The sequence below is a fragment of the Plectropomus leopardus genome, chromosome 5 (assembly GCF_008729295.1).
Source record: "Plectropomus leopardus isolate mb chromosome 5, YSFRI_Pleo_2.0, whole genome shotgun sequence".
NCBI classification, from domain to species: Eukaryota; Metazoa; Chordata; class Actinopteri; order Perciformes; family Serranidae; genus Plectropomus; species Plectropomus leopardus.
Window position 1 is genome coordinate 26,531,791 of NC_056467.1, and position 21,015 is coordinate 26,552,805.

The following is a 21,015-nucleotide window of genomic DNA, read 5'->3' on the forward strand; positions in this document are numbered from 1 at the left end:
TAGCAAGTGGCATTACATTGTTATTTTCTCCAAATAGGAGAAATTGAAGGAATGAATTGTTGAAAATGTATTTCAATATGTTATTTTTTAGACAAAGAAAGGAGCAAAAACAAGCTTCCTTTGAAGTAAGCTGAACGCAAACAATGCGGAACTAAAGTGCAGTAGCAAACGTTTTCAGCCGGATGACAATTTTGTTGCACATTTTTCTGTTTACAGCTCAACGTGGGTCATTGTGACAGAACTTTCATGGGTGAAATAATTCCTAAAAGTCGATAACATTGGGGGTTTTTTTACGCGTATTGAAATGGGTAAAAAGCGCCACAGCGAAGACTCGGCGGAGTCAAACACTCCAGCGAAAAAACAAGTTCCGGAGTTCAATGGGACTGTTTTTAAAGCCATGTTAAAGGATCCCACTACAGCCATGAAGGGTGAGAGTCTGAGTTACACACATCTCACAGATACTAAGTCATATTAGTTATTCATCCCTTCATGTAGCTGCCCATCCATCCCCTATTGTGTAGTCAGTATGTGAGTACCATCTTTCTTGCCCGCTAGGCTAATTCTTAATTTTCATCGCCTGCAGGACTGGAGACATTCATATCCACCGCCAAGAAGCTGCCATGCTCTGACCTGTATGATGTGGTGGAGGGTTATATTAAAATTTCTATGGAGTGTGCAGAAATATTCAAATTGCTGGAGAGAGAAAGGCCTCTAGAGAGTGAGGTAAGTACAAACCAAACCAAAATTACTGATTTATTGTCGCACAAAGAACTGCTATAAAGTAGAACCTGAAGTGAGGTATGATTTCAACTAAAAACAAAGATCTCTGTGTACACAGTTATGCTCACAAACGTTACCATTAGCCTTAGAGACTGGTAGGCTTAATGCCATTCCAGAAGAGGGGAGACTGTTTTTAGTGCGACACAGGAACAATAAAATGAGAATGAGGTTCATTACCTCTTTTGCTGTCATATATATGAAGATATAAGGGGTGTACCTCTCAGTAAAATGACCTCCCATTCAGTTCAATGTATTATTTGCCCCAGAGGGCAATTGGTGTTGGGGCAAATGTTAAAACACATAAAGCACAAACAATATGACACATAAAGGTACAAGGTAGATTTATTAGTCATTTTTTAAACATAGTTCAAAAAATTGTATTTTTCGCGTTGAGCAAGGGGTTTAGGATTCTCACAGCCTGGGGAAAGAAGCTGCTCCGTAGTCTGGTGGTTCTGCAGCAGATACTTCTGTATCTTTTTCCAGGTGGCAGCAGGGTGAACAGACTGTGGCTGCTGTCTTTCAGTATCCTTTGGGCTCTGCAGACACCTCACCTCACCAAGGTCACTGATGCTCTGTAGATTGGAACCAGTGATGTTCTGGGCAGTTTTAATCACCGGCTTTAGAGCCTTCCTGTCCTGGGCCGTGCACGAACCATGCCAGTTTGTGATGTTTCCAGTCAGTGTGCTTTTTTTATTGCTTCTCTGTAGAAGTTAACCAGAATCTTGCTCTGGAATTTAGCCTTTCTAAGTTTCCGTAGGAAGTAGAGCCTTTTCTGTGCTTTTTAACCTGGGTGGTGATGTGTGATGACCAAGATAGGTTCTCAGTGATGGTAATTCCAAGGAACCTATTGCTGTTCACCTGCTCCACCTCAGCTGATGTGAACATACAATATAAAACATAAACATACACCAATTGACATTAATCTGTACACAGGGTGACTTGCACCTATGCACATTCAATCTCCACAGGAGCAGATTAATAAGTGTCCACCATAACTCCATAGGGCCTATAATAATTCAGTGGGCGTTAAAAGTGACAGCATCTCCTCAGCATCTCCTCTTAACACAAACCATTTCCAGTGCGGTACACATCACCATCAACAGGCCATGACAGTCACAATAATGCAGCATCAGGACCCGCACTATAAAGGCTGACAGTCCAACATAGCACACAATTACAATATGTACTGTTACTGTCACTCTTACATCAACATCATCAACATCAATATCTCAACTGCAATATGTATAGCTATTGTCAACCAATCATCGCCATCATCAACATCATCATACTACAATACAACATGTACTGCTGCTGTAACCATATCGTCATCATTGTCATCTTCATCATCATCATTATCACCATCACAGGTAATGGACAACCAAAGCAGGTTCTTCTTTCTATTATTAGTGTTAAAGGCATGAATGGAGGCAGGAATTAAGGAAATTTTATACCTTTTTTGGCAGCTACAACCCATACAGTCTAAGGCGTGGTTAAGTCAGTCGCAATATGTGTGATGGCATTGGCAGTTCAGTGCGCTGAACTGGACTCTGTTGGTATTAATGTCACTGCAAGGGCGGTGGTGTCGTCGTTTTTTTATATTTATTTATTTTTTATAACATAAATCGCCTGCATTTAGGCCTAGGCCGTTTATTTTGATTTCTTTTGGGTGGATGACTATGAAAAGTTTGAGCGATGTTTTAGAAGCAGAAGTAGCAGAATTTGCTTTTCAGGCCTGGGATAGAAGACAGAGTATTATCTTTAGTGGCCGAGCAGTAAGATAACATGTATTTTGTTTTGATCACAGCAATGATATTATAATGGTGTCTTGTAAACCCATGAGGGTTGGACATATGTTTGCATGCATGACACAGAATAAAGAAATCGTCATCCCTCCTCACAGTGTATGGGATTGACTGGCAACCTGTTTTTGGACATGTAAAGCTCTAATCCAATCCTGCTTCTGTCCAGATGATGCTGATTTTTGAGAGTTTGGAGATGATTCTTCTCAGGACGGCCAGTGACTTGTCCCACTTCAACATGGTCGGCAATGCGATTGTGAAAAAGACTGTTTCCAGCTATATGAAACTTCTGCAGGGATCTTTCCATTCAGAGAATCACAGGTTGGTGTGATGACCTCAGGGCAAGGGTCAGTCCATTTAAGCACAGTTTAAAATTTGCCCTCTGGCCTGTAAATAATAATTAAAAAATGCTGATGTTTGATTTGGGGTATGTGGGTGTATGCATATATGTTTAACTAATTAGAATATAGGTTTAAATTAATACAGAAGCTGGCTCATTTAAATTCAGTGACTTATGGGGAAAGGGTGGGATTAAATAAGTTTTTACTTCTTCTCACTCCTTTTCAAATATGTAGACAAAGTCATCATCTGTAAATATTGTTTTTTGTCTGTCTGCTTGTTTGTAAAATTATTTTTCTATTTTCTTTTTTACATGTTTGAAATAAATCAGATCACAATCAAATCATGTTGTGTTTTCCTTTGTGCGCAGGTTTGTCCGTCAGTGCCTCAGTCTCCTGTCCGCCTTGGTGTCTCAGGGTCCAGAAGCTGCCAGAGAGATCCTGAGTAACATTCACGTCAATAAATCTCTGTCTAGACTGGCAAAAAGGAAAGATAAGAGGGTGTGATGCCTTTTTCAGTTGTCAGCATGTTTGTTTGGGTTTTTGAATCTGTAGATATGTATGCTTACTCTTGGTGAATTATCCAGGGAAGACCTGATGTCCGCATGGCCTTCATCCAGTTTGTGCTGTCCTTCTTGGTGTCTGGAGACAATGCTACAGTTGGACAAATATTAGAAATCAAAGGTAACAATTAAATATGCATTTACATTCACTCAGTCCACATTTATCTCAGGTATGTTAACGAAATTTAAATTTGGTGCGTCAGAACTGCTGCCAGAGATCCTGAGTACAGGTCTGAAGGAGGATAGGATGTCCATCGTCAATCTGATTTTGTCCACATTGAAGACTAGAGTAAGTGCTCAGCAATTTACACTTAACATTTAAAAAATGATTTATGGATTTGACCATTCTGTTTGTTGTTTGTCTTGCTGCAGGTTGTACTAAACAAGGTCATTAGTAAAACACAAAAGGTGCGTTTTTTCACACCTGCTGTTTTAGCCAACATAGCATCTCTGTATAAATGGAACGGGATTGTAGATGCAACCACAGATGATGACAGAGTGAGTCAATTGTTTTTTTTTTTTTTTTTTTTTTAAAAAAAAAAAAAGCTTTGTTATCCCAATTTACCTTTCAACTAAATGTTATTTATTTTCCTCAAGATGCTAGAGGACTCAGAGCATGCTGGGATATCTGTCATTCGGGAACTTGTTCACAGTTTTCTCCTTGACTTGTGTTGCTCTCGTAAGCATGGCATCAGCTTTCATGATGCCAGCTTTGGCACAGCTGGTCGGTAAGTAATCAGAGTGTCAAGTTTACCCCTTACTCTTCTGGAAACTCTTCATGCTGATTGTAAAATTTTGACTTTTTTCCAGAGCTGGCAATATTGTCTTGCTTCAGTTCCTGGTGGGACAGAAGCAAGCCACAGAGGATGAACTGGTGACGGAGCTGGTGGTGAATGTGCTGAAAGCTAGCCCCGACATGCTGGCCAGATACTTTCAGGAGACACAATATTCGTACACCCCCCGTCCCAAAAATGCTTGGCAGGACAACGTCAAGTTACTCAAAAAGGTAATACCTGCAAGTATATTTGAGTTCTAGTAGGGCTGCAGCTGACATTAATCGTTAAGTCCAAAAGTGTTTACAAAATTGTAAAAAAAAATTGCTTCTGTTGTCCAACCCACAGTCTAAAGCACAAAGACTCTCCAATTACTATCATAAATTACAAAGAAAGTAGCAAAGTATCTCACATAAGAAGGTGGAACCAGAAAATGTTTGACATTTTTGCTCGAAAAATGACTAATTTATCAATCAGCAAAATAGATGGCAATTCATTTTCTTTCAAATCACTAATTGATTAATTTACTAATCGTTGCAGCTGTATTCCTCAGTGTTGGCTCATATCTTTTTAAATCTATTTTTAGAAATAATGATTCTCTTTGAATTTATACGTCAGATCTACGAGGCTCAGCCAGAGATTTCCACAGTCTTCCAAACTCGTGAGGTCATCCCTCTGCCTCGCCTCCTGTCCATGATCATGGTGATATCTCTTCCTCCGGTCTGTAACAAGGCCTTCTTCACACAGGGCCTCAGTGTAAGTGACTGAGCCTCATACAGTAAATTCAAGTAATCAGTAATTCAACCACAAAATGTCAAAAATGTACAGTACTGTGTTACAAATTGTCAGAAAATCTCCTCTTGTATCCTGATAGCTTGCCAACACAGCAGTGCAGCTCACAACTCTGTCCATGATGAGTTTCATCTTGAAAAGAGCCCATAAGAATATAGAGCACCTCCTGGAGAAGTCTGAGTGGCACGACTCAGATGTATACACTTGTGACATGATGGGGGATTTGGTGCAGCAGTACAGGGAGACACTCAGCAAGGTAAGCTCTCAAGATTGCTGGATTCATACCCACAACAGTAACGGTGCACCATTCAACAACTCAAGTTTCCACTTTTCATCCTCTGTCCCAGATTTTGCCCGATATGACGAGCATAGTTGCAAAGTGGCAGTCACTCAGCAAGAAGGAAAAGACGGATGGTGAAGAAAAACAGACCAGAACTGAAGGGAGTGCTGTACAGACAGACAATAAAAACGAAGTGCCTGGTATTAACATTAGCATTTCATGTACAGTGTTTATTCTATCCAGTTCTGTCAGGTAAAAGGCACGACCAGCATTTGTTTAATTGTGTTTTTCTGTGTGTTCAGCAGTTGCTGAGACAGCTGAGGTAATCCTGCTGAAGACTCTGATTCTTCAGGTCATATGTCTTTACCAGAAGGTTGTGCCACATCTGGTCAGCCAGTGCAAATTTGACTTCAGCAAGCTCTTTAAAGGTAATGTTGGGGGTTTTGTTCATTAAATTTATTTGTAAGTGATATGTTTTGTGGATGATGCTTGTGCTTCTTAAACAAAGCTTTTAAGAATATTTTTTAACCTCTTAAGGGATTGTGTCAGAGAAAGGAATGAGGGAAGAAGTTCCTCCAGTTTTGCAGTATCAGATACTGCAGTTGGCCTTAGATCTGCCTGCAAGCAAGTTCTCCTGGTTCCGCATACAAGTAAGTTACAGGGTTCATTTACCCTGTCATTTTCAATGATTGCTGTTTAGAAGGTTTCACTTTGTAATTAACATTGTTTCAAATGTGTTTGGTTATTGCTGTTTCCTCCCAGGATGTTGCAGATATAGACTCATCATCTGGAGAGAAGTCAGTTCTTTACCTCCTTCTCAAGATGTTTGTCAGCAGCAGCAGAAGCCACTTGAAAACCTCCACACGGATGCTTGTTCTAAAAGTAACTTCTTATTTTCATCTGTGCATTTGACATCAGTATTAAGATACCAGAACTGCAAATCTTCCAATTAGTCACGTATTAGACCTGATCGTTGTTTACTCCTAAAGTTTACCACATTAGTCTACTCAAGTAATCAGACTGTAAGTTGGACACATGATCAACAAAAGTTGTATAGAACAAAAACTCAGATACACTTCTTGCATAAATTAGCACAAGTTCACCCCCCTGTAGTTGTCAAGAGTCAAAGTACAGCTTGAAGATGTATTACTTCATTTGAGGTACAGCGTAAGGTCAAGAAGATATTTTAGCAGTCCTTCAGCTATATTGGGGAATAGTTCAGTCCGTACATTTACAGAGGTAGTTTGTCCATATAACTTAAAAGTGCCTTAACCATAATGATACTGAGGTAAAAGTTCATATTTATGGAGCTAATGAAGTAAGAGCAACATTGACAAAGTCCCTGTGTCTGCAAAAGTTTCATATTAAACCCGACTCCTTGCTACTTTCTCTTAACAATCTCTTCCTGCTTTGTTTTCAGGTGCTTAAGGACAGTGGGGTGTTTGAGTACACCTGGACTGAGCTGGAGCTCTGGCTCGACCAGCTTGCCAGAGTGCAGACAAACCAACAAGAGACTGTCATCCAGTTCATGGAGAGGGTGAGCTCATCTCCATATCTTTGCTTAAGTGTTGATACTTCTGTCTGTTACTGTTATGCTGTTATTAGACAGAATAAGACATTCATGACATCGTTTTCATACTTGATAATAAAGTCCTGATCTCTTACTGTAGGTGTTGGTGAAACTGGTGTGCAATTCTCACACATACACAGATAAGGTTGCCAGCCTGGTTCAGGAGGCAGCTTATCTGCAAGCTAACCTGAGCAGCCAGGAGGGTGACGCTGCCAGTATCCCAATCTCACACATAGATGGTGAGCATTTAAAACATTGAATCAAGGTTCATTTCTTCTATTCATGAGCATGTCTGTGAGACTTATGTTTATAATCTGATTTTTAGATGTTTTGGACATGCTTGATGTCATTATGGAGGGTAATGAAGGTGAGATGGAAGAGTTTGGGCCATCTCTGAGTGAAGACCTCATTATTAGGACCTTCCCCTTCAGTGTGGTGGTACCCACTGCTCTGGAGGCCCGAAACAAACTGCCAGCAGACAAGGGTAAAACACTTCTGCCTCAAAATGGAAAAATACTACAATGTTGAGAGTGGAGCCATACATAGACTGTGAAATGGTTAAAGTAGTGATAGAGTCAATGCACACATTAAAAACATTTCTGTTGCAGCTCAACATTGTAATTTGCTGCTTTAAACTGCCACTTTACCCTGGACGAAAGCCTGTTCTTTATACTTAAAATGTGGTTTCTCCTTCCTGATATGTGTTTCAAAACTAACTGTGTAGTATGATGTAATGCTGATAACCATCTGTCCTTTCTTTTCTCAGGGGTGGTATATGAGTACTTGTCTGCGGTTTTGTCAGATGTGCTGCACTGTCAGAGAGAGCCGCTCCCCTTCTGTCTGGCTCTGCTGCAGTACGATAAGGAGCTCGTGTCCGCAGAACTTTCTGCCTCCCCTCATCCCTCCATCATGCAACTTCATCAGTATTACATCAAATGGCTGCCACAGCAGTGCCGGGAGGAACTGGTCAGTTTTTAATGAAACCAAGAAATTGTTTAACTCAAAGGTTAGCATACTCTTTATGTAGAAAATAACAGCTCTCTTTTTTTGGCAGTTCAAATCCTCTGAATGCCAATCAGAGGGATTGTTGACCCCCATTTCATTTACTGCACTGATGAAATCTGCATATAGTCAAGGACCCAGTGCTTTGCTTGAGGAATCCTTTGGGAAAAATGTGGAAGGAGCTCTAGCTTCCATGTCGATGGCTGAAATTCCAGTAGCAATCAAGCAGATTTTACTCTACATAAAATCAACAGTGGAAAACCTTGGCAAGGTAAGAACACAAAACAAGCTTTCTACTCAGTAAATCACTTAGCTGAAAATATACTCAACACATCATGGTCTTCTGCACAGTTCCCCAAAGACATAGGAACTGCCCCACTGAAGACCTTAATGGGAATACTCCAGGATTTGGTGACCAAGCTTCAAGGCTTTCAAGAGACTACAAACTGTGAGCAGCCAGCAGCAGCAGCGGCAACAGCAGAGAACTCCCAAGAAGGATCAGACCTCTTCCTGGAAATCAACCAGTCATCCACAGCAGAAGCCAATAAAGAGCAGGTTGGGAAGAAGTTTGGCCTTTACAATGACTTTTATTTGATGGAATTACTTTATTTTTTCAAGCAATGACCAATGTTAGCAAGTTAAATTCTACTATTTTTTTTACAGTTGCTGATTCTTATACAACACTTTATGTCTTTAGATCCTTGTTTCTGCCCTTGGCTCCATCTTCAAGCATCCATGTCTGCAACAGTGGTTTCTGGCTCTGGAGCTGGCGTCTTTGCCTCCTCACACTCTGAACCCTGTCAGGCTAAAGCATCTGTGTGCTCAGCTGAATGATGACATTTTGGCCTTGCTGAAGACCAGCTCCCCCACTCTCCGTGATCTAGGTCATGTGGAGCTTATTTGTAGCTACATGGGGTCAATAGGAAAAGCTGTTCTCAAGGAACTGATGGAGAAGGGCTCCCAGGCTGCAAAGGAACAGTCCAGACCTTTCCAGGCCCTCCTGTCTATGCACAGCTTCATGGATTCCTGCAGTTTGAGAGAGGTGGTTTCCAAATTGCTACTCCTCCCTCGGCAGAGTCTAATCTCCCCCAGCAGTGATGGCACACAAGCCAAGCTTAGTGCCTATGGTCATGCAGCACTGCAGATCCTCACACAGTCTAAAGCGAACTCTTCACAGGACCATGGGATCTTTCTATCTCAGGCACACCTCCACGGCCTGAGCACCCTGCTGCTGTCCTGCTCCAGCCCTGCGCTGGAGGCCTTCCTGCTGCAGACTGTGTCTAGCGAGCCAGGTAGTGCTAAACTCATCCACACAGACGTGCTGCTGCACTGCCTCCGGTGCCCCCGCCCAGACACTCAGGCCATCAGCTCTCTGCTGCTGCAGAACTGCTCCACACACCGCCTCTGCTTTGAGATGTGGTGCCTAGAGCCAGAAAACATGGAGAAGCTTTCCGACCAGTCAGAAACATTCCTTCCACTAATCAAAACCTACCTACAGGTGGCAAGTAGAGAGGATCCTGCACGGCCTGAAGATGGTTTGTACTAAACAAATTCTCTATTCTCTGAAAGCATACAAGATTAATTCCACTATTTTTCTGTCATGTTAACTTGTATATTAATATAGATGTGCTCAATTGCTGTCTTTTATAGTGCAAAAAGAAGTTTTAAAGGCCTTGAAGCAAGCACTGCTCAACAAATTATCCCAGTGTGTTCTGGGGAACCTGACAGACGACTCCGGAGCTCAGCTTGCTGAAACACTTGCTAGTCTGATCAAGCTCTCTGCAAATATCAAAGACATCTCCAATTTGATCAACAACTTGCCCAATGCTCTTCAAAAAGTGGACAGTTTTGAGAGGTATTAATTAACTCTTAATACTGTATGTAAATTATCAGTCACTAGGTGTTAACTAAATGTTGTTTTCCCTTTCAGATGGCAACTAGTAGATGTTATCACGGACAAACTGGCTGAGTGCCCAAAAGAACTAGAAGCCTGGAAGAAGTCTGTCACCACTGCTGCCGTCAAGTGCCTCATCGCTGCGTACAGTCACTCTAAAGATCAGGCTGCTTCCTGGTCAGAGCAGGAGCAGAACATCCTGGAAAGACTTCAAGCACTCGTAGTGGGTCTATTTTTGTCACACATACTGAACATTTTCTGATTTTATTTTATGCATGTCATAACATATTTTCTTTTCATAGATATCAGCTGAAGACATCACTGCATCTGAATGGAATAGTTTTGTCAAGAGTGGACTGAAGTAAGATATTTGTCTAAATCCATTCTGCTAGATGTGTGTTCCAGAGCGTCAAATCAAAATATTTTTTTTTCAGTGACCTAAAAATTATTCTTCCACTGTAGATATCGCTACAGAGATCAACACTATCTGAACACACTGAGCAAACTAGTGGAAGTGATATACAGTAACAGTGAAGTCCAGAAGGATCTGATTCCTTTATCCACCCTTCACATGATGACCAGCAGCCATTCTCTGTTCCTGCCCACCATGTTGGGCGTGGATGAAGAGCCTAGCAGGTGTCAGGCTAAAGGTACATATGGAGCAGAATAGAATGGACAAAACCATTCACCTGCAAACCTGAGACCTTATTTCTCAATTATATATTTTAGTACTGAATACAAACGCTTATCTTGTTGTCATTTCAGATGCATTAGTGTCCCTTCTTCTCTGTTTGGTGAAGAAATGCCCAACAATCTGCAACATCAATCACTTTGTTGTGCTTCTGGGAGCATATGGAGTTACACTGCGTACTTCAGGTAAAATAGGGAATCTAAGTATAATTTGTGTGTTTTTTGTCCTTTCCTCTTACCTCTTGTTTTGGTTTGCAGATCAAAAACTGTTGCTGCTTCTTCAAGAATATGAAAGAAACAATATCAGTCTACTGAAATTTCAGTAAGTCACATTCATATGTGTATGTTCTACATGCAAGTAGTGGACTTGTTATCTGCAAACACTAAATATGTGTTTTTGACTGCAGATCCTTCTTGTGGGGCCCAGCAGCTGTGGAACATCACAAGACCAGGAAAAGCCTTGGAGCTTCTCTGTGGAAGCAAGCAAGCTCAGATGACCTGCTGGCTCTGCTGAAAACTGAGAGGATGCTCCAAACGATCACACACTTTCCCCAACAATGCCAAATCATCCCACAGGTAGATATCATATTTCGTTTCCAACAGAGTATTTTTAGAAGAATTTATCTGTTAAAGGGTCAGTTAGCCTAAATCACAAACAAAAAAAACCTCAAATACCTTTAGTGATGTCAAGCTATATGAGGAAATGGTTTTATATGTTGTTTTCAATGCTTTAAATGTCATAAATGAAATTCCATCCACCTCCATTGTAATTGAATGGCTTCAGTAATCTCAGAGATAGATATCTAAAAAAATTAGTGAGAAAATAATGTTTTTTGTTATTTGGATGACCGTTTTATATCTGAAGTTTTCTCTTATAGAATGATAAGGAGCCACTGTACAGTGACAATGCAGTTAAGGACCTTGGGGATTTGTATGATCCCCGTTTTCTTTTGCCTCTGTTCAGTACCATTCTGCAGCCAGGTGAGTATATTTCAGTGCTGTTGTCATCTCTTAATCTGTTATCACTGCCTTTTAACGGTAACATTTTCTCTTTTTTCTATGTACCAGAGTGTGTGATTGACTGCCTCAAGTTTGTATCCAGTCATGCCCTCGGAGTGACTGTAATGGCTCTAAGTAGCTACGACCCCAAAGTGAGAGCAGCAGCGTACCATGTACTGAGCTGCTTCTACCAACACCTGGAGGGTGCTCGCTTCAGAGAGAAGAGACAGGTAAAGTATGATGGAGGTGGTGTGTGAGTATGGTATATGTGTGTGTGTGTGAGAGAGAGAGAGAGAGAGAGTGAAAATCCCCTCTGGAAGCACTGATGGGCTTGTTTTTCTCAAATAGCTGCTGTACTTGATGGACACAGTGAAGAATGGAGTTCGACAGCAGAATCAAAAACTGCCATTTGTCCTGACCACTTACATCGCCAAAGTGGCTCAGCAGATGCTCAAACCTGGTGTGTAACTCTGAGAAAGTGTTTGAGACTTTTTTCAAACTTATAAGGAACTCTGCATTATTACGTAGTATGTTTTTGAATGCTCTATTACATATCTGTACACTGTATATATTTTACTTTTGCCTGCTGAATCAGCACTTTTGCCTTCAGGATCCTTGAATTTTTGTCTTTGCTTTCTGTGATTTCCCAGAGGACCACATGTACGTGGTGTTAAACAGGTTTTTGCTGTCCCATCAGAGTTTGGACTTCAAGAGAGTCCCTGAGTTCTTCAAACTATTCTATGGCTTTGACCTAGAGGTAAAGTTGCTGAAAGTTTTTTTTTTGTTTTCCTGAACTGCAAGTCGTTAATCATGATGACCTAAAAAAAATACATGATTGTCCAAATAAACTCTTCTTGTGTCAACAACAGTCAGCCTTCAACTGTTTGTTTTGCTCAGCCTGTGCTTTTTTAGACTGATGTAATCTGGTCACGTTGTCAGTTGTGAGAGTATGACTGTCTGTTTTCTCTGCAGCATAAAATGGAACGCGAGTGGATCTTGAGTGTACTTCAGGAAGGGATAAGTGATGGACACTGCTATGAGCTGTGTGAACAACAAGGCATCTTTCAGACCCTTCTAGGCTTCAGCAGCAGCCCCCTGTGTGATGAGCACTTCCAGGTACACACTGTGAAAATCACAATGCAACACATACTATTGGCGACTATCAGGCTTTCAAAAGTTAGCTGCCAATAGGCTGAGCAGAGAAACACTAACCTGCTGGATGTGCTGGCTGTCACTGAATGAGTGAGACGACTCTGATGATTGTGTGTTTATGTTTATAGTAGAAAAGTGTTGCAGCAAAACACTTAAAACAACGTTCCATGGCAGTACACGGGTGTTCAAAACAGAAAAACGGCAATCAAAGACATGACTAAATATAAAAAAGCGAAATGCGGTCAGAAAAAAATTAGAGCTTCCCCTGTCATCCCTCCTCCTCCATTCATTCACAAAACTGATTGACAGCGTGATATCTGTATTCCAACACCATGTGAACTAATCACCTGACATGGTGAAATAAGGTGTATAATAACATAATAATAATAAAGATAGTAATCAGGCACCTACAATTACAATGCTCTGAAATGCATTTCACAAGGAAAACGAATGAATAAAGTTATGTCTAATGAGCACGTATTTCCCTTGTATGTCTCTAGTTACAGATTATCAGGGTGTTGTGCCAGGCTGCCCGTGTGACCAGAGCAGCCTACAACCTCACAAAGAGCTCTGGGCTCCTGACCTGGATAATACAGATAGTTGAAAAAAGGTAAGCTGGAGAGTAAGCTCTAGTCTTAACTATAGCTTGTTATTTTGACATTATTCATCATATAACTACAATAATCTCTTCAGCCATAAGTCTGCACTTACTATCCTTCTCAGGAGTCTAGACCAGCAGCTGCTGAGTGCCATCATAGATCTGCTCCATGTGCTGTGGTTTACTAATCTTGGGCAGAAGGAGAAGCAGGTGGAAGAAGCCAAAACCTCCTCATCTACAGAAAAGAAACCTATAGGCTCTGTGAAGTGTCTCCCACTCCCACTCATCAGTGAATTCCTGTGTGTGGCATTAACTATCAGCAGACACCTCAGGTAAAGCATAACTATCAGATACAAGCAGTTGTAGGCAATCACAGTGAAAATGTAATTTAAGTCACTCTTTTGGCACTCTCAGTAATACATATAAATAACATAATAGATGTTAGCTGCCTTTTGGTCAAGGATGTCATTGTTTGTCTGATTTCTTCCCGTCAGGTCACGTGTAAAGGCCGCTCAGCTCAGCCTGTTTCTGCAGACTCTTTGCTCGGTACTGAAACATCGTGGGACAGCTCTTAACGTAAACGAACAGGCTGACCGGCTAACGTTCCACCCACAGCCTCTCACTTGTACGGAAGCTCTCACTCTGCTTCATTGTTGGGCCTCTCTGTCCCGCAACACAGAACTCCTAACCCAAATACAAGCCTTGTCTGAAAAGCACAAAGTGAAGGAACTGTTGGGTGAGTGGCATCCTGACATATCAAGAAGGTTTCACAAATATCATGGTTTCTTTCTATCTAAAGGGCTGACAAAATACTGTAAACACCTAATGGAAATGTAGTTAGATTGAATTCTGTCAGGATAAGTCTTACAGTAATGCTGCTTTCATATGGAATCAGGGAGAAGGTAGACGGCAAACTGGATAACATTTTAGTGGACGAGAGCATGACCGTAAAATTAGGTGAGGCTGGCTGGAAATACCGGCAGTGGTTACGGTAGAAGGCATTTCCATTCAAAGTTAAAATATTTTAACTTTTTACTGTCCTCAGTCATGGAATTTACAACCAGATGTTGCATAGCTCCTCTCCAAAAGCGGAAAATACAGGTGATCTGGACAATTACTGGACTTTATTAGAAATATCACATTAAATATTAAATAGTACACGCTTTTATTTAATATATTTTAATTCCGTTTTTTGTAAACATCATCATAACACATAGTTATGCATGTTTCATCCTCCTATCCTGCCATTTTATCAAACTGTTTTTCCCTTGCTGTCCAGAAAGTGTTTCCTGTCTGCCTGCCATGTGAATGCAGCATAAGCCTTTTGATATGATATCTAATTGATATGTTTTCAAAGCAACAAGAGACAATGAACCAAAAGAGGACAAATTTATTTGTGTAGTAAAAAACACAAGTTGTAAACTCAACAAAATGAACACAACAGACATATTCAATGTATAGATGTTGACATATATTACTAATCGTCATGAAAATGGAATATGACCCATCTTCTAGCAGTGTTTGCAGCTGAGTTTTAATTAATTAGGCATCACGTAATTAATATTTTCTACACTTCTGCTCAAACAGGGCTTTTGCATAGCCTTAATAACGATATAACTGTTAACTATAGATTGTAGATAGAGAACTGCTTTTCTAAAATATCTTGTTTGTGTGTAATGTGACTGATTTGTAGCCAAACAGAAAGATGCTATGAGGCATATGGGCATTTAAATATAGAGAGCCAAAAAAACAACATCAGTCCCAACAAATAATGCTAAATATTTAATATTAGGCTATCTGAACCTACAATGAAGCAAGCTCATGTAAGAATGTTTGAGCCCTGGAAGACTATACAGTTAAAACACTATCTCTGGTCAGTAGATGCTCCAAGATGGCTGCTCTTTCACTGACCGTGTGTTCACCTCTCTGTAGGGAGATGATGCTTAAAAAGTATCAATTTGTTACATGTGATGGCATTGCATGCTGGGCTATTTTTTCCATTACAAAAAGTGGAGAGTTCAGAACTTTGTTCCACTTCACAGTATCTAAATCATTCCTTGTACCTTTAATGGCTTAAACATGGTTTTGTTCATCTTCCTCCTCAGGGATGGGAAAGGATAAGGCCAGAGGTAAAGGCTCTTTTTCCCAGGGCCGCACACGAAAAGAGAACCTGGCAGACGATGCTGAGACTGGGAAACAAGAAGAGGGTCTCCTGACAGAGTGTAAATTTTACCTCAGCAGTATCTTTGTTCACTGGGAGCCTGTGCTCCCCCTCTCTGAGCCCCAGCCAGCACAGCCAAGAGACAAACCGGATCCCAGTTGGTTGGCCGTGGATACTGCGCACCTGCTTACCAAGTGGTCCCTGAGGTGTTTGTTGGAGGACGCGCATGATGAAAGCAGAACAAAAGAGTTCTTGGACTGGGTCGAGAAGGCTGTGATAGAACATGGGGAAATCGTGAATGTTGCATTACTCAGTCCTGGCATGAAAGCAGATATCCTTCGACTCTACCATCAGGCCTTTGAAGCGCAGTGTCACTCCAGCGTTTCAGCAAGAATGGAAGTCCTCCAGCTATTTACCAACATTATGATATGCTTACTAGAGACCCAAGGCCACCTTCCAGAGCTGCATCAGACTGTCGTCTCTGCCTGCCTGCCAGAAGCCACACATGATCAGTCAAGACGTGGTAAGAGCCTGCCACCTCATTTACACACTCTATCTGTGACTGCTAGTGTGCTGAACAAACAATACCATATCATTACTGTGCCTCACCGAAAAACTCACCTCTCCACTACTGAAAGAACTTAACTGTGTTGAAGCACTGACACCATCAAGATTTTTATATCCAAGGTGCCCAAACTTATAAAAAATTTAACTTAATGGGAATGCCATCAAGTGGTATATGATCTTAAAGGAGCAGTGTGTAGGATTTAGGGAGATTTAGGAGCATCTAGCAGTGATGACTGCAGATTGCAGCAAGGTCCAACTTCTTCTGGTAAGAATTCCCTCAGTGATTATCGTTCAGGAAGTTTTGACTGGGAGCTGAATTATCTACAGACGTCTCTTCCAATCCAAGACAAACGTACCAGTTGATTAAAACTGCTAAAAACACTCAATAAAGCTGTTTCACAAAAAAATGAAATAAAATAAAATAGTATTTTTCAACACTGCTCATTGCAGAAGAGCTGCTAACTATAACAGCCAATGCAAAAATGAAAAATGGCCCTATCTAGAGCCAGTGTTTGGTTTGTCCATTCTGGGCTTATGTAGAAACAAAATGGTGCATATGGTGATTTACAGATGAGGACCAGCTCCCTATATAAACGCAGATGCTCATTCTAAGTTAACAAAGGCTCGACTATTATTATTTTCAGGTGATTATACGCTGGTGAAAACATACCTATTTTATTATCTTCCATTCCTGCTAGTATTTCCCCATAAATCCAACACACTGAGCCTCCAAGATGTAAAATGATTTAAAGGTCCCGGATCTTTAAAAATCTTTTTTAAAAAAGCCTGAAAATGCCCCAATTGACAGTTATCATTTATTTTAAGTGGATCTGGATTCAGGATTTTTTTTTTTAGATTGCAAGATGGGATATTTTTTTAACATTATTACCATTTTTTAATGGACTACTACATTTATTGAAAAAAAGAAATATAATGTGTCCCATGCCTAAATCATTTGTGATATAGATCCAGACACAGATTGTTGTTCTATTTTTAAAATGATTTTAAAAAAGATATAAACATTTACTTTGATTATCCAGCAGTGGACTATGAAAGTGATTAAAGACATTAAGTCTTGCAACATTTATTGTAGTTCCCATCTAACAGGACATGTTAGTGAGGTTGTGTTTTTACAAAACAATTCAGTTACTTTGCTTTAACACATTCCTAGAAATCAGTTTTATTATGTAGCACTATATGTGCCACATTTGCAATAAACACAGAGGGGAAACTTGATTTTGAAAATAATTATAAGTCAAAGTGTAAATTAATTAAGCCTCTTGTTTTCCCCTTTCCAGAGGCGGGGCTGTTCCTGTTGTCGTCATACATCCATGAGTTGTGGAGTGGAGCCACGTCAGTGGGCCTGTTCCTGTCTCATGTCAGTTTGGTGACCAGAACCAAGTGTAAAAGACAGAAAGCATCCAAATCAGTGACTCAAGCTGCCATCAGATCCATCTGTAATGACATGATGACCATGAAGAGTTAAATATGACATCTGAACTACACTGTGTTTGCTGAAATAGACTTAACCATAAGAATTTTCTTTTTGTTCATTTTATTCCTTTTTGTTTTTTGTAAAAACAATTTTATAAAACCCTCTGTTATAAAATGGTGTTTTACAAATCTCTTACAATTTTTGTAATGTTTTCTCAACATATTGTTCCTGCAACAGTTAATTTGAAAAGTAATTGTATGTGAAAATGTTGGGATTTGAACATGAGCTGTTGTGGACAAAGTTTAAAAACTGGACCTCTCCTCTCCTTGTACTTTTAACATCTAGGGCAGGGTCCACATGTACACTGCAGTTTAAAGCACAGGATGAAAGTTACATAACATGATAAATAATAAAGTATCCTTGTACTTTGAAGGTATTCAGTGTAATAGAAAGAAAACAGAATCACTGGCTACTCTTTTTCAAAACTTCTCCTTCTCTTTTTCCCCAGAATTATCATTACTTTTGCATTTTCATTATTCTGATATTGTCCATCACCTCAATTTTGGAGGTTTTTCTTCACGTCCATCCACAAAAAGTGCCTCAGCCCCCGGTCAAGCAATAGATGTTCTGTGACTTCCACTGATGGTTGATCTTTGACTCCTGCAACAATAATGAGGAGAACGTTTTAAAGTTTAGTTGAACTTTGTAGCTTTAATGTAGTTTAGGATGTGTGAGTGTATAATATTTAAGTTTGGTAAACCCAGTTACCGCATCCTCCATTCAAGACAGTTGAGACTTTGAAAGATGACGCACGCATCACACTTACCTTGGCAAGTTTCCACTGCGAGACATTATATTTAAACAGAGAAAGAGGAATCCCAAAAAAGCAGCCAGAATGATCCAAAATATTATAACAATTGAGTCTGAAAGTTAAGAGGAAAATTGTTATCATCTTCTTTGTCACAAGAGGACATACAAAAAAGTCTATGAAGCATAAAGACTTACATTTGTTGTATTTCAGCTTGCTCTCATCCACAATTACAGTATCAAGGTAATCATAATAGTATTCCCACTGAGTGGGAATAACACTCGTTGAGTTTTCCATCATAGCCACCATTTCATTTTGAAGTAAAGCTGTCTCATTCCAAAAAGCAGATAGTCTTGTATATTACAGCAAGCCTAAGGAAAGCTCCCTCTAATCCTTTCCCACATGTTTGTCTGCTCAACCCCAGTTGTTTTTCCTCTTGTCAGTTCTGCGGACTTCATTTCAGCAGATGTGTGCAGGTTTGGCCACAGGAGGGCGTAAAAGAGAAATACTCAAGGAAACTAAAATAGAATAAGGTAGGGTAACATACCTATTTAAAGTACCTAGTATTCTGTCGCTCTGTATGTAATTAATGAGTGGGTCTAACGAGGTGCACCTTATTGTATTATTATAAGCCTAATTATAACTTGGTTATTTTTATATTAAGAGCTGATGGATCTTTGGATGTAGTTTTTTTTAAGTGAGGTTATTCCCAAAAAGAATTGAAATGGTAGCACATCTCAAGTCTTCAAGTCAAAGAGGACAAAATGCTTATATTTTACTTATTTATTATGGGCCAACCCTTCCAACCCCTCCATCACATAATAAGAGGGGCTGGAAGTCAGAAAATTTCCAAAGAGTTACACATCACTCGTGATGAGAGCCAAATGAATAAATTTAATGTGAGTATTTTGTCCTTCTTGACTTCAAGACTTCAGATTTAAAACTTTTTCATTTTTTTGGAATAAACTCGCTGGATTTAGCACTCCACTGAGAATCCCATTGTTGAAGCACAGACTCTTTTTCTAAATACAGTTGTTTTTAAGTCTCACTTAATCTTGAAAATCAAGAGAAAAATGAGTCATAATAATAGATCAAATAGCCTTTATATAAATATGTATCTATATTTTGCATTTGATTTGTTTAACTATTACAGCGATGGAGTAGACAGTCAGGCTACCCATTGAGACCAGTAGCCTACAGTATAGTAAAAAAAAAAGAAGAAGAAACGTTAATTAATTTAAAAAGAATTATCCCTATAAAACAATGCCCCAAATTACTGCCAATATCAAAGAAAATATTTACTTTAAACTTCATATCAATAACATTGCCACGGTCAAAAGTAGTCCCCCATGCTGTTTAAGAGACCCAACAACAGCTATTCTACCTGTTGTTTAGTAACTGGTAGCCTACATTGTGACTTATAGTCCCATTTAGAGAAGTGGCTATCCAGATGTGGCTACTTCTGAAAAGTTTGTTGGCCATTCTGGATTAAGTTGATCTAATCCAATCTTGCTTTTAAAAAACAACATGAAAGTAAAATGGGTTAGTTGAACCTGGATAGCAAAACAGGCCCAGGCCTCTGTATTCTAGTCTGAGTCTGAACAGAATTAGGCTATGGGATTTAAAAAACAGCTATACAGGTACAATATGGAAGCAGAGGATTTATGTGCAGGTTTATTTCTCCCAGTTATCACCTGGTGCAAAGCGAGACAGCTGGCAGCTCAGTGTCTGCATAAGAAACTCGAAACTCGGATGCTTAGAGAAAAGTCTGCAAACAGTGGACTGCATCGCCTCTGTGCTGATGACAAATGGATGAAAGTGGTGAGATCTTCTCCCTATGGGTAAGAGTCCATAGTAACACTATAGTAATATAATGATGAATGAGATTTCAAACTAACACTGTGGTCTTTTACCATACAATTAATTTCAGATCAGTTTTTTTCAGATATGAATTGCTTAATCAGAACAGGACAAAATTGTCAAGGTTTAATTTGAGTCAGTAGAGCTGAAAATACACAATATTTAAAGATTACCACTTCACAAATTAGTTGTTTGATTTCTATTATTGGTTAAGTGATGTTGTTGGGCTATTTTGATGCTATTGTTTTTTTTATGAGTAGTATTTCCCATCCTTAATTATAAGGAAAACATATTTTTCAGTGTGTTCAGGCTCATTTCATGTGCTTTGTTGTAATCATTGTCCTGCACTTCCTGTGCTAAACACTTGCTTATGTTTCAGTTTCAACCAGATAAAACATCACATCTTGATGGATCATGTCTTATGAAGAATCAAAGTGTGTTTCTATCCCTTGATCAGCAACTGGTGGGAGAACACAGCTGCTACTTTCACAGATAATCAGTAGTTGAAGCATTTAGGGTATCAAGAGGCCTTTTCCTCTGCACCATGTTGAAGCCACAGTTGAAGAGGCAGGACACCACTTATCGCCTCTGCATCCCCCAACAGAAGAGAGTGGCTTTGACTCTATAAATTTGACAACCCGTGACTACAAAACTGTGGCAAATCTCTTTGCTGTGGGGGTAGCATCTTTTTGCTGCTGTGTGCATGAGTTCTGCACTGCAGTCACTGAAGTACTTCAGCTGCAGCTTGCTGTGACACCAAAGAAATCTAAACTTGTGAGAATGGCCAACTCTGGATACTCAGTGTGTGTTGAACTGACAGCAGATGCTTTATTGTTGGTGATACTGGGTATCAATCTCAACACTGGCATGTCAAACCATTCATCAGCACAAGCTAGCTGATTGCAGAGCAAGAGCTGTTAACTCTCAGATTAGTCAAGGGCACAGTGAAGCCCA

The 21,015-nt window shown here is 40.0% G+C and overlaps 1 protein-coding gene across 1 annotated transcript; it reads left to right on the forward strand.

Annotated features, from left to right (window-relative positions):
* The first annotated feature begins 224 nt into the window (after nucleotides 1–224).
* Nucleotides 225–17,533, forward strand: urb1 (URB1 ribosome biogenesis homolog). Its single transcript, XM_042487064.1, has 39 exons — nucleotides 225–428; nucleotides 584–723; nucleotides 2,749–2,900; nucleotides 3,289–3,418; nucleotides 3,505–3,601; nucleotides 3,684–3,769; nucleotides 3,853–3,978; nucleotides 4,078–4,208; nucleotides 4,291–4,486; nucleotides 4,872–5,009; nucleotides 5,128–5,301; nucleotides 5,393–5,525; nucleotides 5,628–5,753; nucleotides 5,863–5,975; nucleotides 6,088–6,207; nucleotides 6,746–6,862; nucleotides 6,996–7,134; nucleotides 7,221–7,379; nucleotides 7,662–7,861; nucleotides 7,950–8,168; nucleotides 8,249–8,452; nucleotides 8,595–9,432; nucleotides 9,548–9,752; nucleotides 9,828–10,014; nucleotides 10,094–10,152; nucleotides 10,254–10,441; nucleotides 10,557–10,667; nucleotides 10,740–10,803; nucleotides 10,889–11,057; nucleotides 11,360–11,462; nucleotides 11,550–11,710; nucleotides 11,829–11,940; nucleotides 12,131–12,237; nucleotides 12,453–12,596; nucleotides 13,133–13,242; nucleotides 13,356–13,562; nucleotides 13,725–13,966; nucleotides 15,336–15,914; nucleotides 17,257–17,533. The coding sequence occupies exons 1-39, from the start codon at nucleotides 305–307 to the stop codon at nucleotides 17,442–17,444; spliced, it is 6,798 nt and encodes a 2,265-aa protein (XP_042342998.1). The 5' UTR covers nucleotides 225–304; the 3' UTR covers nucleotides 17,445–17,533.
* The last annotated feature ends 3,482 nt before the right edge of the window (nucleotides 17,534–21,015 follow it).